This window comes from Netta rufina (genome assembly GCF_964035555.1).
Source record: "Netta rufina genome assembly, chromosome: 2".
NCBI lineage: Eukaryota > Metazoa > Chordata > Aves > Anseriformes > Anatidae > Netta > Netta rufina.
The window spans coordinates 126,248,190-126,267,895 of NC_140124.1; the positions used below are offsets into that span (position 1 = coordinate 126,248,190).

The 19,706-nt window shown below is 39.7% G+C and overlaps 2 protein-coding genes across 2 annotated transcripts; both read left to right on the top strand.

Moving 5' to 3' along the window:
* Positions 1 to 56: 56 nt before the first annotated feature.
* TMEM70 (transmembrane protein 70) lies at positions 57 to 3,899 on the top strand. The gene is made up of 3 exons (XM_084283105.1): positions 57 to 287; positions 765 to 876; positions 1,800 to 3,899. The coding sequence occupies exons 1-3, from the start codon at positions 159 to 161 to the stop codon at positions 2,246 to 2,248; spliced, it is 690 nt and encodes a 229-aa protein (XP_084139231.1). The 5' UTR covers positions 57 to 158; the 3' UTR covers positions 2,249 to 3,899.
* Positions 3,900 to 11,786: 7,887 nt separating this feature from the next.
* LY96 (lymphocyte antigen 96) lies at positions 11,787 to 17,897 on the top strand. The gene is made up of 5 exons (XM_084281480.1): positions 11,787 to 11,912; positions 13,336 to 13,425; positions 14,437 to 14,565; positions 16,494 to 16,546; positions 17,789 to 17,897. The coding sequence occupies exons 1-5, from the start codon at positions 11,819 to 11,821 to the stop codon at positions 17,888 to 17,890; spliced, it is 468 nt and encodes a 155-aa protein (XP_084137606.1). The 5' UTR covers positions 11,787 to 11,818; the 3' UTR covers positions 17,891 to 17,897.
* Positions 17,898 to 19,706: the final 1,809 nt, after the last annotated feature.

The window sequence follows — 19,706 nt, forward strand, 5'->3', positions numbered from 1 at the left end:
CCGCGCGGCGGCGCGCAAGGCACGCTGGGGGATGTAGTTTCCCTTGGGGGCCGGGGGGCGGCCGCCATGTTAGGAGCGGGGCGGCTTTGCGCTGTGTCCTCCGCGGGTGCCGGGCGGTGCCGGCCTGCCGTGGGGGGCTGAACGCGGGGCCTGCCGCCATGCTGCTGCTCCGAGCCGCCGCCTGCTGCCGCCGGGCCGCCTCTGGCCCCGCCTGGCTGCGGGGGGCCGCCGCGCACCGAGGGCTGCCCGCCGCCTGCCGCCGCCGGGACAGCGCGGGGGGGCGGCAGGTAGGGGAGGGGGGGGGGGGAGGTTTGATGTGTGGGGGGGTCTCGGCCTCGCAGGGTTTTCGTTTCGGAAAAAAACGGGGAAAATGCGGGAAGGGAGGGCTCGGAGAAGGCACGTGGGAGCTGCTGGGGATCGCCGGGCAGCGGGATTGGGGCGGTTGGGTTTCCCTTGGCGGTGCCAAATCCGTGCTGTGGAGCAGGGGGCGCGCAGCGGGGCTTGGAGGGTTACGGGTTTGGGAGGCCTCCCCGAAGCAAGTGTAACGTTTGTACATCGCTGTGTCGGTGTCCGACGCTGCTTCGGAATAACTGGTTGGAATATCGTGAAAATAGCCAATCGATACGTTATTTGGAATTTCCGTGTGCCTCATGGTGTATGCCCTGACTGTAATTCCTCGTTCAGGATGCTGGGGGTAGCTTCAGGACAAGGAGAAACCTTTGTGAAGTGGATTGGTACTGATGCTGCTTGCTCTCCTCTTCCAGGTTACCTCTTTTCAAGCGCTGGCTGTTCGCAGCCTCAGCACATCCGCCCCTCCAGACCATCCGGAGCATGGAAGATTAGTTTATAAAGGAAACTTGGCAAAGGCGGTGTTAGGTATGTCACTTGAAGAGATTTACTCTTTCTTTAAATATCTTTAAAATGCAGTGTTACAAAACTGAACGTTCTTCTTTCCATCTCTGCTAAAACCCAATTTCTCAGTACATCAAAAAAAAAATCTTGTTGTGTTGCTTGATTTTATGCTTCTGTACAGTGTAATGATTAATGTTAACAATTTTTCTATATTCTAGTTAGTTTTAGGTCTGTGGGGAGTTCTAATGGTATGGTGCAACTCTGTAATCCCTCAGCCTGTTTCTTTTTCTCTTGCAGCCTGTGGAGTGCATTTCTCAACCCAGGAGCCAACACAGACTAGCTGTACCTGATATTTGCGTTCTGTATGCTTTTGAATGTTAGTGAAATGCCTATGAAGTAGGCACAAGGACTGGGGGTGACGCACAGCAATGGTTATGGTCTTCTAAACTGTATGCAAAGATGGCTGTGGAGTACTTGTTAGTATTGAATAACCTAGATTTTTCAACTTTCAGCATAGCGAGGGACCAAGCAAACTTTTCTCTGTAAAGCTCACTGAATGTCTGCTTTGGCTGTTGGGGAAGGGAGAAATGCCTGGCCATATCTGTGTTGATTACTCCTGCTTGTGAAGTGAAAACTTCATATTTGTGCCTAATTGCATAATAGCTGAGTTCATCGTAGAAATAGAGCCAGCTGCTAGCTTTGATAAACCCAGTGTGAATACGAACCCAGTGTATACACGAACCATAACAGTAGAAGGAAGAGAGTACTGAGTTTCCTGGTTCTTGTTAATGGCTCCTTGTATTGGAGAGTTTTTTTAAAAAGTGGATTTTCAATAACTTTATTAGTTCAAGTAATGACATAAATTTATAGTAGCAGAGCATGTGCAATTATAGAGATGATTTTACTCCTAAGTATTAACCTTGGTTTTCTCTTCTTGTTTTATGTAGGTGTGAGGTTTTTCTCTTACTCTACCAGTGTATTCAACCTGTTCATGGTGCCCTACATCATGCTCAAAACTGGCATTGGATTTGATAGCCTGCTTATACAAGCTGCATTTTATGGGTTGATAGGGTTTTTTACATTTGTAACGCCAGTCACTTTGCATATCCTTACAAAAGGCTATGTGATTCGACTCTATTATAAGGAGGAAATGGACACCTATACAGCTATTACGTACAATGCAGTCTTGACAGAGAAAGTGACTGTCTTCCAGCAGAAAGATGTGAAGATTCCAGACATCACCAAGATGTTTACAACGTTTTATGCTAAAACTAAGTCAATGCTTGTTAATCCGCTGCTTTTCCAGAATCCTGAGGATTTTAACCGTCTCATGGGCTATGACAAATCCTTATATTTTGATTTTGAGGAGGAAAAAGAAAACAGTGAAAGTAAATAACTTGAAGATCAGGAATATCACTTATTACATGAATTGTTACTTATTACCCGGTTATGATGCAGAGCTATATATGTAAAAGCATGTTGTGTTCTATTATATTTTCTTAAGTATCAGATAACATTTGAGTTCTCCAAATGTGTTTTGGAATGTACTGAAAAAAAAAGGTTCTAAATAATGTGCAGTCTTTCTTCAAAGTTAATGACACAAAACATACTAAAAATGCTTATGTCTGTCTTCTGCTTGCTATTCTTGATTTAGTTTCTATTATTAACTATCCAGGAGAATGGTAAAATGCATGGGCTGTGCTGCAAACTCACAATCTCTTGTAAAATTCAGATTAAAAAAAATGATCAGCATTCACTACCTGTCAAGTAAATTACATATAATTCCAAAAGAGAGGGCTTTTTTTTTTTTTTTTTTTCCTCCTGATGCTGTTCTTCATACCCTGAGAGTGGTATTGGCTTTTACGTAGCCAGGAAAAGTCTTCGGAAAGCAGACGGGTATTGCTATTTGTTCCTGCTAGAGGTCTGGGGGCCTCTGGAGAAGTTAGAAAGAACAGCTGAGTCGCAACAAGGTATAGTCACAGGTACTAAATGGTGTGTTAAGATAGAGTCCCATTCCCAAGGAACACTGCTCCCAGATATGGAAAACAAGTAGCCTGTCTTTTCTCTGTGTACTTGGGGGAGCATGTTAGCATAAGAACTGTGCTGTCAAAATCCTGTTAAAGCATACTGTATTTGGACCAACTTAAAATGCTAGCAGCTACTGGTTAAAATGGACTCTTTCACCATTTTTGAAAGTTGGGGATGCAAAAGGAAATCTCTGATAGAATACTGTTTAGACCTTGTGCCTTAAAAAGTATACTTCTTGATTTCTAGCTCTGCAAAGAAAGACATCTTTAATTCAAGTAAAGAGCATTAGGTTTTTTCATGTGACTGGATTGCTTAAATTAGTTCTGCACTCTGCATATGTGAAAATTGGATTTAAATGTTTTTAATCCAAGGAGAAGTTTGTTACACAAACTGACAAGTACTTGTATAAAAAAAAAATAATGAGAGTCCTAAATATTTGCAGACTTAAAAAATTGCTGAATCAAACAAGAATACATACAAAATTCAAATTGATCCTTTCATATTAGGAGCTTACTTTGTAAATCTGATGCTTGCTACTTATTCCTGATTAGTCATCCTGATCCTGTGAATAAAGAAAAAATAATTATAACTACTTTCACAGATGTTTCCTAAGTTGTAGCCAAGGAAAATTATGTACTGAAAAGTCTAAATGTATTCTAAAACTATTACTCCAATTTCTTCTTGTAGGTCGACACTGTAGATCATTTTAAAAATCTGTGTTTTTAAAAATTGTTCTTACTGTTGAAACCACTCTTGATATAGTTGCTAATTAAAAAGCAAATCAGTCCATTGAGTTATTTCTAAGGCATGTTTGTGTTGGAACAGTTTTCATTCAAAAAGCCTGATCTAACCCTGTTAAGCCAGTATCACTCGGTAGGTAAGCGGTAATATACAAAAATGCATTTAATGCGTCATACTGAAGACAGGAGGCCAGTAACAAGCAATTTTGATCATGTGGTTGTAGTACTCGTCTTTACTAAAGTGATGTTTTATATCTAATTAAAAAAAATTGTCCATTCTTTCTGTGTCTCTGCTCATTCTCATCTTTTTGTGCTCACTGATGATGCCTTTTCTTCTGATTAGTAAGAATTTTCACTGTTAAAATTTGGTATCTTGCTGAGTCAGATTTAAGCAGCAATAATAAGAGTTTTCCATCCCAGTGGTTAAGTTTCTCAAAAAAAAGAGTAGAGGCAGTGAACATTTCTTCTACCTGTTTGTCTCCTGACAGAGAAATGCAAGTTCAGTGAGTAAGTGGCTTTTGAAACCTAGATTATTTTAAATAAATAAATAAATGTCCAGGTTTTTACCAGCAGGTAGGTGGCAATTCTGGCCACAATGCAGTCTCAGAAGAATATTTCATACTTCCAAATGTGCACCTTGAAAATAGTGGTAATTCCATAGCTTTCTTTTAAAAGTACTTTTATATTAAATACAATCTTACTAAAATTTGGAAAGAGTTTTTGCTTTCTAGCACTGGGAAAGGTCAAATTTCCTAGAGATGCACAGTATTCCACTGGGTCTACAATTTATTTGCTGCTAACTTGGCAAACTGTGAATTCAGGAAACAAACTGTAAATCTTCAAATCGTATTTCTTTTTATGGTCACCAAATAAATGTGCCTTTGACCTGTTAGCATTTGCCTGTCCTTGTGTATAATTCCAGGATTCTCAGACTTGGCTGTTTTTGCAATTTTTACTTGCAGTGTGTACTTGAACATATGTAACTGTTTTAGGTCCCTTGTGGTACTTGCTGAGACCAGAAAAGACTACTTCTCAAGCAACAGTAGCTCATTCTTCACATTAGCAACAAAATGAAAAATTGAAATGTAATCCAAAAACACTTCTTGATGCATTTTCATTTTACTTTGGGTACTGAATAGCCTGTCTTAATACAGGTATTTCAGTTTAGATTGCTGTTACTCTCCACTTGCAGAAGTGATCCTTATACAGTACTACACAATCTCAAGGTCCTGAAGTTCAGATGCATTCCATAGTGTACTGAATGCATTTCCAAGTGGGAAACTGAAATTTTTGGTGTCCTAAACTAAGAAATGTGCATAAATCAAAATATGCCATCCTACTGCTAACAAATTTTGCAAGAGAATTAATTACACATGTATATATATAACTATTGAGTGTTTCAGTAAACTGAGGTTGCTTTTAAGTCATTTGTAGTGCCAGATTATGTTTTTATTTATTTATTTATTTATTTATTTTTAATTTTTATTTTTAAAATATCAACTCCATGTTCTTCACAGTTCTATTAATTTTGTGAACTATCATTTTCTTATTTTTCTTCAGTTTTATATATTTGGTGAAAAGCAGTTCTAATTGCAAAGGTTTTCCTACCTGTTAATGTTTTCATCCCTGGTAATTACTGGTGTTTTTTTCTGGTGCAGGTAACTCGTGTACAACATGGAAGAAAAGTAATTTGGAAAACCTGGTGCTTATACACATGGGTAGAGATTGTAGAAGCCCGGTCTTCTAAAATAGATGCTCTACAAGCTGTCATATTTGCAAAGCTACACCTACCTTGGAAGTTGCCAGCTCCTGCAACCTTTCAGTGCTAACCCATCACTTGTTACTAGCAGATGGGTCTCACATCTTACTCAAGTTAGTACTAGTTTTTCTCAATCTGGTGTGAAGAGCAGGAACATATGAAATGACTCAAGCCTTCTTCCTAGACACTCACTTCCTATCTGCTTCCAGCCTTAAGAGCTTCCACAGAAGGTCATAGATGACTGCTGTTTTCCCTGGGAAAGGGAAAGTACAGATTTTTCTTTAGAGTCTCTGACTACATGGTGTTCTCTTGCCGGCATTCCTCTCCTTTTTTTCTCAAGTTTTTGACTTAGTCGAAAATACAACTCATTAGTACCTATTTGTTCTTAGTTATAAAGTACATAAAGCTCTGAGGTAGTTCACACTCTTAACCATGCTCCCTAAGATTAAAAGGTGACTAGTTTCACTGGAGCATGCTTCAATACAAACCAAAGTCATTGCATGGGCAAAGATGAAGAAAAGCTGCATAGCCTTTTTGCACTGTACTGTGAAAGCCTAATTAAGGTGATAGAAACTTAAAGTAATTGTGCAGTAAAAATTAAGGGCACATGAATTATTACAACTTAATTAGAACTTAATAGGTGGAAACTTGGTAAACTGTTGTAATTTTGTTGCCCTAGAGTTCCATGGTTATACTACAAATATCTTCGTGACCCCATGTACAGCATAGCCTGCAACAATTCAGCCTCGCTAAGAAATGGGACAAGTGAGCCAGCTAAGAGTTGGATCCATGGTAATAAGATTATACCACAGCTACACAGGCCTCAGCGAGCAGCTCAAAATAAGCTCAAATGAGCAGCTATTTTAAGAAGAGAACAAGAGCAAACAGCCAGAAAACATGTCCAGCTGTCTCCATTTCTGGAATACCAGGGTAGATAGCGTTGCTGTGGTATGCTTTCTGTCTATCAGCCGCAGGTAGGACACACCACTTTCATCCCCCTTTGCCCTCTGCTTTCTATTCTTCCTGCCAAGTTAATCGTTTAATGTATACTTTAGAGTGTAACTACAAGTTTTGATCCTAAACTTGGCTTAGAGAGAATAAACTTTAAGCCTACTGGCAACAGGCAAAGAGTTATTTCCAACATAAATGTTTCTACAGTGTAACGCCTAGTCCCTGTTTGCTTCACTTTTAACAGCCTTTGATGGCTTAAAGTGATATATTCAAGTCAAACCACTAAGCCAAAGTGCATACAACATTTTAAAATATATATTCAAAATAATGCACATTGCTCCTTTTCTTTCTTTCCACAACTATTTTCATGCTTCCTCAAAAGACACAGACCTAGCAGTGGTGCGCTGTTCTGGGATTGGTCTCTCCTTGGCACTCTGAAGTACTCCATCAGGTGCATGTAGAGGACCTGAATCCTCTAATTGTTTCTAATCTACCTGGTCATGACTTTCTATTTCCACTGCAATCATTGTCAAAGATGGGATGAGAGGATTTGTAAAGAGAAATTTACCCATGAATTGCTACAATTTTCTGCTTTTCATGTTGATTGCCAAGTGGGTTTTTGTTTTGTGAATAACCACCTTCTGCCTTACACCTTACATATAGTCCCTTTATACTGGAGTGTCTTCAGAAGCAATCCTAAATCCATGATCAGAAGCAGTAATAATGTGGTATTCCAGCTGCCCAGAGATTTTACTTCAAAAGATTCTACTTAATCTACTTTGCAGATGACATGGAAGCTGGGGGGTGGCTGACTCATCAGAGCGCCCTGCTGCCATACAGAGGGACCTTGACAATCTGGAGAAATGGGCTGACAGGGACCTCATGTTCAATAAGTAGTGCACAGTCCTGCACCCGGGGAAGGACAACTCCAAGCATCAGTATATGTGTGGAGCTACCCAGCTGGACAGCAGCTTGAAAGAGAAGGCCCTGGAGGTCCTGGTGGACACAAAGTCGAACAACATGTCCTTGCCACACAGACATCTAGTAGTATTCTTGGCTGCATTAGGCAAAAGTATTGCCAGCAGGTCAAAAGAGGTGATCCTCCCCCTCTGCTCAGTGTTGGTGAGGCTGCAATTGTAGTGCTGTGTCTAGTTCTGGGCTCCCCAGCACAAGAGAGACGTGAAGCTACTAGAGAGAAGCCAGCAGAGAGCCACTGAAAGTATCAAGGGACTGGAGCACCTCTCCTGTGAGAAGAGGCTGAGATAAAGCTGTGACTGTTCAGCTCGGAGAAGAGAAGGCCCAGGGGCAATCTTATCAATGTCTATAAATATTTGAAGGGAGAATGCAGAGAGGACAGATCCAGGCTCTTTTCAGTGGTGCCCAGTGCCAGGATGAAAGGCAGTGGGCACAAACAGGAACACCAGAAGTTTCCTCTGAACACCAGGAAGCACTTCTTTACTGTGCAGGTGGTGGAGCACTGACATAGGTTGCCCAGAAAGGCTAAGGAGTTTCCCTCCTTGAAGATCTTCAAAAGCCAGCTGGACATGGTCCTGGGCATCCTGCTCTGTGTGGCCCTGCTTGAGCAGAGGGGGTAGACTAGATGGCCTCCTGAGGTCCCTTCCAGCCTCAGCCATGCTGTGATTCTGTGAAAAACTGTTACAAATGGTCCTGTGAGGAAAATCAGAAGAAAATTCCCCTTTCTTTATTGAGTAAATGTGTTTGACATCTTAAAAGAATTTTCCAACAAGATGAGGTTTTGGGAACAATCTTGGTACTTGCCAAGAACTAAGACATAGCATTTAATTCTCTCTGACTAACACATTGGAACAGAATGCTTTCCTCTGCTGTTCTGAAATACTGTTTATTTTTATTTTATTTTATTTTATTTTATTTTATTTTATTTTATTTTATTTTATTTTATTTTATTTTATTTTATTTTAATTTTTCTGTGATGGGATATTATGATAATGTATACTACAAATATTTCCTGAGAGAAATTTCAGTGACTTTTAAGTGCTCACTTGGTCAAAGTATTCATCTGCAGCCAACAATCCAAATGCAGGTTTTTTGTTTGTTTGTTTGTTTTGTTTTGTTTTCAAAAAGCATTCATATGTAATCTAAGCACTTTTTGGATGCATTGAGAAAAAAGACAGTCTCATAAATTAGTTTGAGGGTTTTAAATGCAAGTCAGTTAGGAGGTTTAGAGTTAAATTTTGCTCTCAGCACCTTACATGTAGACAAACTGAAAATTCCTAGGCATGAAACCCTAAATTCTCTGGACTTGAAATTATGTTATGTTCCATTAAGTGGACATGCCAGCCAGTACCTACTACATGTAGTTATGAAGGATTTCAAAATGAAAGTAGATTGTCACAATGCTCTAGAAAAATAACAAAAAGAAAAATAAAGTGGGGAGTATAGCTCTCTCCACTGCTCTTTCTCACCTTCTTCCTCCTGGATAAGAGTATAAATATATGTATGTATAGCGAAGAAAGAGTATCTAGCAAAAATAAAATATATAGAAGTTTATGCGCTTTCTCACCAGTGTCCTTCATACTGACTTGAAAGAGGCAAAGCAAGTTCCTCATGCCTACAATACACTAGTTTAAGGCTTTTGTCAGTAAGTGCTACAGGAGACCAATTCTGTGAATGCCATTGATACAGGCATTTGAAGACACATGCATCTAAAACTGAATTTTCCAAAAAGATTTTAAAAAGACTGAGGTTATTTTGATTTAAGGACAGTTTGACCAGACACAACAGTAAAAGTTGAAGTCTTTATAATCATCAGTATAAGTGGTATTTTAGCCCTGATACCAGTAGAACTTGGTCAATTTCCTTCATTAGCCAGTCAGATCCTTTTTAAAAGGGAGTCTAGTTAGGCTTTTTTATTATTTTTTCTCTATATTATTATTATTTTTAAAGCGTTGAAATAGTCTGGTGCAGAAGAACTACGATAGGGAATAGCAGAAAATGCAGAGGTTTCCCCATGTGTCTCAACAAGCCACCAGGGGGGACTGCTTCCTCATGTATTTCATTTACTGCAGCAAGTATGAGAGAAAACACCTAGTCTTGAACCAAGTCTGGAAAGTCACAGGATTCAGCAGACAGCTTGTCTTTATTTTAGGTGAAAGAGCTCTTGTAAATCTGCTGTGCTCTTTCCTGTGGGTCCATCAATTATCCAGTGTGCTGTGCAGCAAAGCAAGTCTCAGCCTAGCAGCACTGGGACATGCTTTCAGCTGGGTCATCTTGTGTCAGCACAGTGCAGTCAGTGCAGTCTTTTTTTTTTTTTAATAAATTTTTATTTTAATTTAATTACACATGTATATTTTTAAGCAAAATTTGGCCATTTTGAAACATAACTATTACTGCTATAATTGTAAAATATTCATATGTTTTCTGGTGTCCTATTAAACAACAGCTAAAATCTGCGCATGGTGTGTGTACTCTGGATGTCAGGGAAGTTGTATAATTCTGAATTCACACTTAAAATCCAAATGTTAGAATTTTCATTCAGTCTTGAACTCTATCAGGCCAGTGAGACTCTTCTTGTGGTCTCTACAAAGATTTGGAAATACTGAAGGGAATTCTTTAGCTTCACTAAATGTTGAAAAAAAAAATCTCCTTTGTGAATTATTACATATGTTTGCTCGTTAGGGGCACTTTCAGGTACTTTCAGTAGAATCCTCCTACAGCAGAATTCCTTACCAACCTGTGCCTTTGCCCCACCTTCTGGGCAGAGTCAGTCAAGTTTTCTGTGTGTGTCTGTTCCTAAATTATAATATTCAGTGTTATATGTTTGGACTTCTGAAAACCAATTTCTTAACCCTTTGCTACTTCACCTTTACAGTGTATAAAATATTGCCCTAGTGTACACATAAGTTCTAAGACTAAAAGCTTTTAAACACGGAGATGGGGAGTGGAGAGAGTCAGGATAATCAATTAAGTTATATTTGTTGTGTCTAATTCTTATTGTTTCTTGTTTAACACAAAACCAAATACCTGCCTGTAGTGTGTGTGGTTTCTTTTTCATAACAAATGCAGTTTCTGATCTAAGAGTCATCTGCAGGCATACATATCAATCAAGAAGGTAACTCATGAAAAATAAATTGATCAAAAATAATGTAAATTCTGTAAGTCCTTATTCCATATCTTCATAACTTTCTGTAATTTATTGTATTCAGAAAACAAATGTAACCATTCCCTACCAGTTAGATTGTGATTGTACTTTCTTGAATGAGGTATTTTTATCTTTCTGACTAGCAATATTAAATTTTTGTGTAGCAAAACTGACTGTGTTTAGTCCACAAAACTGGTAGAGCAGATAAATGCAAAATATGTTACTCTGTGTTTTTATTCATTTCTCTATTGTACTGAGAGAAATGTGTGTGTGTGTTTGAAATCAAAAGTGCTTGAAATTTGTTTGTTTTAGTGTTTTAAATATAAGCACCAAAATCTGCAACCTAGGCTGCTTTCCAATGTCCCAGGTTAAAATCAGGCTCAAAATCTATCTTCAGTTATGACAGGTAGATTCTGTTTTCTTGCAGAAACATCTCAATCTAAATTTGACAGCACTGGCTGTTATTTGCCTCATGTTCAGTATCCTTCTGGATGCATGGCTGTGCACTACACCGGCAAAACATTCTGTGTTTGGACTTGGTGCTCCTGTACAAATCAGGTGGTGCAGCTACTCTGATAGAGATTGCAGGGAAGAGAAGGTCAGAAAGGTAGAAGGGGGTCATGGATTTTTTAAGGATTTTTAAGATAGTTTTCACTAAGAAGTATAACTGTAATAGATACAGCTTTGAAGGGAGTAGCTGGCAGTGCAGAACATCAGTGGTTCTGGTTGATAACGTGTTAGATGGTTGCACTGAGCTCCATCCTTACTGACATTTGGAAATATGTCATTGATTAAACTTATCCATAATGTCTGAGTGTACAGAGTGTACTTAAGGTATAATAAACTTTGCAAGAAATTCATTCTGAAAATGTGTGAGAACTCTTGACTAACCCATCAATAGGAGTGCACTTTTTTTTTTTTTTTTTTTTTTTTTTTTTTTTAATCGTTCGAATATAGCTTTTCCCTTCTTTATTATGTACAGGAAATCTCGTGGCCATTTGAAATTATGCCTTAGCAAGTGTTATTTCTGTTGAGTCAACTCAACTTGCCTTTTACACTCTTCTGGTAAACATAAGTTTAGTTTTTCTCACTTCCCTATTTCACACAGTTTTCTCTTTCAGTTTTCACTCGTGGCTTGAGCTACATAGTCTGGGGAAGACATAACAACGAAGGCAGAAATTTTATTCACAAAATTTATTATGATGATAACTGATAGTGCTGCAATAGGATTAATTAAGATTGTAGAGAACGTGACAAAATAACTGAATATTCCCTGAAGACATGTGACTGAGGATGACTATGCTGATTTTTTGTTCCTCTTTCCCCCAAACAAAGCGTTCTGTCCAGTACCGATCAAAATAAGTAACCATGTTTGGGCTTGTTTTTTTCATTTTATTCACCCGTGGAGTCAGAGGATTTTTTTGTACGTCGTCAGACCTAGAAATGTCATATACTTTTTGTGGTAAGTAAAAAAATAGTTTATTCTTTTCTTACTGGCTTGTACACAATAAATGTGGCAGTCTAAGGAAAAGTTTCTTTGATGAATATAGGAAAATATAAATAAGAATTTCAGCTGATGTATATTTCTGTTATTAATCACCCGATTATGGGAATTATGCTGCGTTGGTGTAAATATTACCACAATGATGGCTACAGCAGCTAAGAGAGAAGTTGTTTACTGCTAAGTAAAGCAGACATATTTTGATTCAGGAAAAACTGAAAGATAAAAGATTTAAACTTGTTTTACAAGTGATGTATTGTATAAAATATCCACATTTATTAAACCAATAACTTACATTCAAAAGCCTTAAGTTTATTGAAAAAAAAAAAAAAAAGCGGAAGACTGTTTTGGGCTGGGGGATCAGAGAAGCTCTGGGTCAACAAAGCTTCTCTCTTCCTCACTTGCCATCTCTGAGATATAGGCCACTGGATCTGTGTAGTTTACTGCTTTTTTTTTCATAATTCTGCAACAACTAGGCACCTCACAGCTCTGAGTGCTAGGCAGGCTCAGTGTTCCCATGTGAACTCAATGGCAAAAAGGTGAGATTTTTAGGAGATATTTCACAAGGAAAGGACTATGCCTTTTGAAAATCTATGTGCATTACTAATGTGTATTACCCATAAAACAGCTTTATAAACCAAGGCTCAAGAGGGAATGTTTATTTTGGGTACTTTGCTTGATGCTAACACACATTTAAAAAATGTAACAAGTGTAAAAGTGGCTATACCTAAGCTTGCAAATTGAGCCTTTGGGACCAGGGTGTGTTTTGTTTGACCTTTTTTCTATCATAATTTCCTGTATGTAGCTATGATAAGAACATGAGTGCCAATTACCAGCAGTCAGACAGTTTCCCTTGGCACATCCCTTGCTTTAATCCCCAAAATAGAAGACAGAACTCACTGTAATCATGATGAAATAAATCACTGTTGCTACCTGAGGCCTTCAGCTAGCCTCAGGCAACATACAAGCTTATAGTTTCAATGGTTAGTATAAGTCAGCATATGTTCATCAGAGGTCCATGTTGGCATAATGCTAATAAAAAGTGTGTAACTTCAAAGTAGAAGTAAGCATAGTTTTGCCTCTGAGTGTTTGAGTACAAATATAAATGACCCTGAAACTGTTTCTTCTTACTAAATCTCAAAGTAATGTGATACTACTTTTGTCTTCTAAGCATGTAAATAATCAGAAATATCACTTTAAGATATATTTAATGTGTACCATGGATCATTAGATAACATAACTTTATAGTATATACCTTATATTAAATATATTTTTAATATATTTTTGTGTTTGTATATATATATGTGTATACATATGTAAGTTTTTATCATTTCACTGGAGAAGACTGTTCACACTAATAACATGAAATAATTTTATCCTGTAGATTCTGCAGCTCATGATTTCATGTTTAACGTGACACCTTGCACCATGCTGAACACATCCATCTGGCATGCTGCTCTTACCTGGATTCCAAGTGAGTCACTCGTGCCTAGAGATTTATATTCTCCAAATGAAAAAAAAAAAAAAAAAAGAGAGAGAGAAAGAGAGAGAGAGAGAGAGGGTGAGAGAGTGAGAGAGAGCACAGGCAGAAGGATTATACTTTATACTAAATGTCAAATTATTTAGGAGGTAAGTTTCTGTGATTAGCAGTGCAATAGATGAAATGCAGCGATGGACAGAAATTATGATTTCTAGACCATTTGTGGGAATACGTGTGCCTGAGTTTGACTTGTTTGAGCAGTTGCCAGAGCTCAGCACACTGACTGGTACTGTACATGCAAATTTGAGACAGTTCAGGTATTTATGGAGAAAACAGACAATATTTTGCAGCACATAAACTCTTCTGGTCTGAAAAAGACACAAGCCATTTTAAGGAGAGATAATATCCTGGCAGGAATTCTACTAAGAACATGCATACTCCAGAAGCTGGAAATGTGGTAACGGACTGTGTGTGCAGACCCAGCTTTAAACTACTCTTTAAACACAGCTTTAAGCCAGTAAATTGTGTTAGTCAAGAAAGAGCTGTATCATAAATTTCACATAATCTGTAAAAGCTCTGGAGGTGTGCTAAGATTGCTTCCAAAGAAAGATATCTTTACAAGGGCTACAAGCAACCAGCACAGACTGTTTGTAATACTTGTTCACAGCTACATGTGTGGGACCTCCAGAGTTCTCTTCTGGAGATTTATTTGGATGAGCTGTGGAGCTGAGTGAACTCTATTGTCTTTGCTGAATGAATTAGAACAGATTGTGAAATTTGTCACTCAAATATTTCTTAAAATTGATGCTTTTTGATAAGAAAACAACTTTTTTTTTTTTTTCTTCTGGATATTAGTTTTCAAGGTATGCATTTTTGTTAATTTTGAGGAATTATAAAAAATCCATATTTCAGAGAAAAATAGTGTTTATTTAAATAGTGTTTATCTGTGCATGTGCTTTTCCTACCTGCCAGTTACCTTTTTCTTACTTGTAATGTCTCTACTAGAAAGTGACATCGCCTTTTTGAAGGTAGTCTTCACTGTCTGGTATGATGGTGCCAAAGCGTTACACTGGAAAGAAATTATTTGCAGTGGGGCTGACGATGAGTACTATGTGTGTGAAATGCTGAAAGGAGGTCAGTATGAAAGCTTTTCCTTGCCTTGCAGGTTGCCCTCTCAACAGGGGCATAACCTGTTCCTTACTACTTATCAGATTTTTTAAAAGACTAATTGATCAACCCATGCAGATAGATAAAGTGGAGTTTCCAACTTCTGTTCTTTAGTGTTTTCATGTGGTGGTTTCCATCTCTTTAAATTGGGATTGATAATATCCTTTATCACATTATGACACTTTTATTGTTAAACAACTTTAAAATGACATGGGAAGACCACATATGACTGGACTACACACAAAACTTGAGAGGATCTAGGGACACTACTACCTTACAGACAACAGCTTGTTCAGGTAAATGTATGGATGGTGTTTTAGAGATACTCTCTCCATCTACGTGTGTCGTGGTTCCGCTCGAGTGGGCAGCCAAGCTCCACCACAGCCGCTCTCTCACTCCCCCTCCTCAAAAAGGAATGGGGAGAAAATATGTGAAAAGGGCTCAAAGGTTGAGATAAGGACGAGAAGATCACGCAGTAATTATTGTAACGGGCAAAACAGACTCGGCATAAGGAGATAGTAAGATTTATTGCTTATTACTAACAAGCTAGAGAAGTGAGAAACTAAGGAAAGAAAACAAAAGCACCTTCCTCCCCCCATCCACCCTCTTCCACCTCCTCCCCCCAAGCAACGCAGGGGAACAGGGGAATGGGGGTTATGGTCAGTCTACAGCGCTTCTTCTCTGCCGCTCCTTCTCGGTCACTCTTGTCCCCTGTACTGTGGGGTCCCACGCACGGGACACAGTCCTTGATGAACTGATCTGGCATGGGCTTCCCACAGGCAGCAGCTCTTCCAGAACTGCTCCAGATATGGGTCCGTACCACGGGGTCCATCCCTCAGGAGCAAACTGCTCCAACCTGGCTCCCCCATGGGAAGCAGCTCCTGCCAGGTCACCTGCTCCTGCGTGGGCTCCTCTCCACAGGCTACAGGTCCGGCCCGGAATCTGCTCCGGCAGGGATCTTCCACAGGCAGCAGCCTCCGTCGGTGCAGGGCCACCTGCTCCACCGTGGTCTCCTCCACGGGCTGCAGCGTGGAACCCTGCTCCACCGTGGTACTCCATGGGCTGCAGGGGGACATCCTGCTTCACCATGGTCCTCACCACAGGCTGCAGGGGACTTCTGCTCCGGTGCCTGGAGCACCTCTCCCCCTCCTTCTTCACTGAGCTTGGTGCCTGCAAGGCTGTTCCTCACTCCTCTCACTCTCCCAGCTGCTGTGTGGTATGGCATTTTTTCCCCTGTCTTAAATATGCTCTCACAGAGGCGCAAAACAACATCGCTTATTGGCTCAGCTCTGGAAAACAGTGGGGACCTTCCCAAACATGGGGCAACTTCTAGATCCTTCTCACAGAAACCACCCCTAGAGCCCCCTGCTACCAAAACCTTGCCATGTAAACCCACTACGACGTGTAATTTATTTATTTATTTATTTATTTTAATTAGAGAAGAGTCTATCCTGTTTCAGGTGCTAACTAACATTAACATGCCAAAGGCTCTGATGCAGAGAATTCAGGATATCATTTTAAAAGCCAAAAAGACCAGGACAGTGCTCAGAACATGCCTTCCACATTTTCCTTTCTTTGTAAGTGAATATCAGATCTCTTCAGTTATCATTTGTCTGAACTACTATTACTAGTTAAATTATTGGATTTATCACAGTAGGATGGGATGGTAGAAGATGTTGCAGTGGCTTTCTGATTATTCTCTGTTTTCTAACATGTAGTTTAGACAAATAGGCAGAGTTGTAGAAGAATAAAGAGGTGAAGGCTTTATGCATGGAAGAGTAAATGGCATTGGTAGTGCTGCTGAGAGATACACTATGTTGAAGTTATTCAGAAAGTTTCATTTATGGCTTGATGATTAAATAACCATTTATATTGTAATTCTCTCTGTTTTACAGAAACAATTACAACAACATTTGACATTAAAGGAAAAAGAACAATATTTCCAAAGGTACTTTTCCACATTGTATATAAATAGTGATAAAATAACATACTTCATAGAATCATGGAATCATAGAATCACAGAATTGTAGAATCACAGAATCATAGAATCACAGAATGGTTTGGGTTGGAAGGGACCCTTAAGGATAATCTTGTTCCAACTCCCTGCCATGGGCAAGGACACCTCCCACCAGATCAGGTTGCCCAGGGCCCCATCCAACCTGGCCTTGAGCACCTCCATGGATGGGGCATCCACAGCTTCTCTGGGCAACCCGTGCCAGTGCCTCACCACCCTCACAGTAAAGAATTTCTTCCTAACATCTAATCTAAATCTCCCCTTGTTTAATTTAAAGCCATTATCCCTTGTCACCACACCCCCTGAAAAAGAGTCCTTTCTTTAGCTTTCATGAAGGCCCCCTTTAGGCGCTGGAAGGCTGCTGTAAGGTCTCCCTAGAGCCTTCTCTTCTCCAGGCTGAACAGCCCCAGCTCTCTCAGCCTATCTTCATAGGAGAGGTGCTGCAGCCTCTGATCATCCTCGTGGCCCTCCTCTGGACTCACTTTAAAAAGTCTTATGTCTTACATTAATATATTTGGTGGAAAGATAAGTTCACCCAAACTGTAGCAACTGTCAGAATTTGTTTTTATGCTTGAAAGGATGAGTCCAGATTAATAGTACCTCTGAAATGTTAAATGTTTTCAGGTTATTATTCCCCTATCATTCCTCCTTTATTTTATAAAAGAAAAGATCAAAGATATAAGTTAATGTAACTTCTATTGTTCCATTTCATTTGGTAAATTATTTGTTTCCCTTTTGAATAAATCTGTCCATATTCTTTCTGCCCATTATGCTTTCTCTTAGTTTCTTTTCACATGCTGATCTCTTCCTCCCTGAAACCCTTCTCAAAGATTAGAAGAGGGCTAACAATATTCAAAAGTAAAAGCAATGTTCCAGTGTTAAACCAGGAACTCTGCTCAAGTCCTGGAGCTCTGCTCTGTGAGGGAAGGTGAGCTGGGAACTGCTGGGGACTGCTGGGCCACCAGTGCTGGCACTAGCAGGGCACTGTCACTCAGTGCCCAGTCAAGGCAAGCAATGCAGGGCTGGTAACTGTGACCAGAGCGAGCTGAAAGCCCTGGCACTGTGGTTTAGGCTAAAGCGAAAAGATCACTAGGCAGCTTGAGACCTCAGGTAGCCCCTTGGCCAAGAATGGGCAGCACTAGGCACTAATTTCCTTGTTTTCTCGTTGGAATTTAGGGAGATTATAGCGTTATTATAGAAGCGTTCTCTGATGATTCTGAGAAGAATATGGTCATGTGTGTGAATTACACCATGATAGTGAAGAAAGATCCTTTCTGAACGTGACAGACATTTCAAATAAATCTGGAACACAGAGGCTGCTTCTGCAAGCAACTGGAATCCAATCTAGGAAATACGAAACACTCTAATTTTCCTGAAGCAGAAAACATCGTGTTCTGTGTGGAAAGCTACAATATGGAGAGTCTTAGCAATTCATAGCATGGCTGCAATTGGATCCTCAGCCAGTGCACACAAAATCTCTTGGAATCAAGCATCCTGATGATCCCACAGGATAACTCCCCGTGGATATCAGAGAGCTGCATTTCAGTGTGGTGCCTTGGGTTATAAAAAAGCCAAGTACTTCAGGTTACACTAAACAAACATAAGAATTTTTGAAGCCTTGAAGTGCAAGAACTAGACGTTTGCCAATACTCAACTTGAAATATAACAGCATTTGAATCTGGAAACACTGTGGGTTTTTTCTTTTGTCTTTTTATTTTTTTATTTTTTTTTTCTCTTTTATTGCTTTTTTCTTTCTTTTAACAATAAAATTTGTTGGTACAATCAGCTTGTGAAAACCCTTTTATTCTTGGTCCTCTTCTGATGATTTTTAGATGTTTCCTAATGTTCCACTCCATCTTCATGGAGCTGAAGAAGAGGAGCAATGATCTGTTACATGGCTGACGTTAATAAAATCCAAAGTGAAGTATGTTTCCAGTTGCACTCATCCAGTACAGCTGAGTTCAGCCAACCAGAGCTATAACCACGAACACACAGGCTCATAGCCTGTTTTTATGTTTTGTTGAGCAAGGAGCTAAAAATCTGCTGGGCAGAGAACCCGCAGGCTGTCTCCTTCAGAAGCAGGAGGGTGGTTCTTGCTTGAACTTTTTCTCAGTTACCAAAAGCAAGTTGAAAGGTCTTACTGTGGCTTCTGCCTCTTGGGTAGCTCAGTGTTCAGTGCCCACCTTCCATCCCTGCTGCACCTCTATGCTTAAGACCTGCCACAAAGCTTTGATGGAGGACAAAGTTTGGCCCTTAGGAAGAGAACCAGAACTCCTTCAGGTCTCATGGCCCTTTGGTGTCATGCACGGAGAAGGACAGCAGACTGGTGCAGTGTGCAAGGGCTTCCTGCTTTCAGACGGGTACTGTACGTACAGCATCATGATGCTGTGTCCTCACACTCGACTTTAGGCTTGGTGAATTAAGGCACTTTTTCCCGCTACAGGTCCCCGTGTTGATGCTGTGCGTCGTGCTGGCCGCTAGGTCGTGCTGTGTCTGACAGATTGTTTCAAAATGTCCGAAAACGTGAAAACGGGAACTATCCATCCCTCCTCTCCCAGGCTGCTAAATAGCAAACGTGAAAATTAGCAGAAGCAAAGCTTTTCATCCCACTTTAGAATATTTCAAGTTGGGCACCGCATAAAAAAAAATTTAAAAAAAAAAGTATACGAAAACACATGTACACAAATATATTTAGTCCTTTTAAAATAGTTTTAAAATAGCTAGTTTGGCAATCCAAGGTAAAGTCACCAGGAATCAATAAAAATATGAGATAGGACTGCATTATGGCTGCAGACAAGAAGTCACAATGACATCCAAGTGGCAGTGTAAAACGTCTGTGATACATTCCTGTATCACAGACCATGACAGGAGCAGCCCATCACTGTGTTACTGCTTATGTTTGAATGAAATTACCAGCATTGTAACCCATTTCCTCTTAATCTAAAATAGCAGCCAGACAGACTGATAACCAAGTTCTACTTTTCTTCTTCTATTTTGCTTGTTAGTATTACCTGCTTAGGGAAAGGTTTTACTTACTATGATGATCTCTCATACTTATTTCACAAAATTGTCCAACCAGATGAAACCTCAAAAG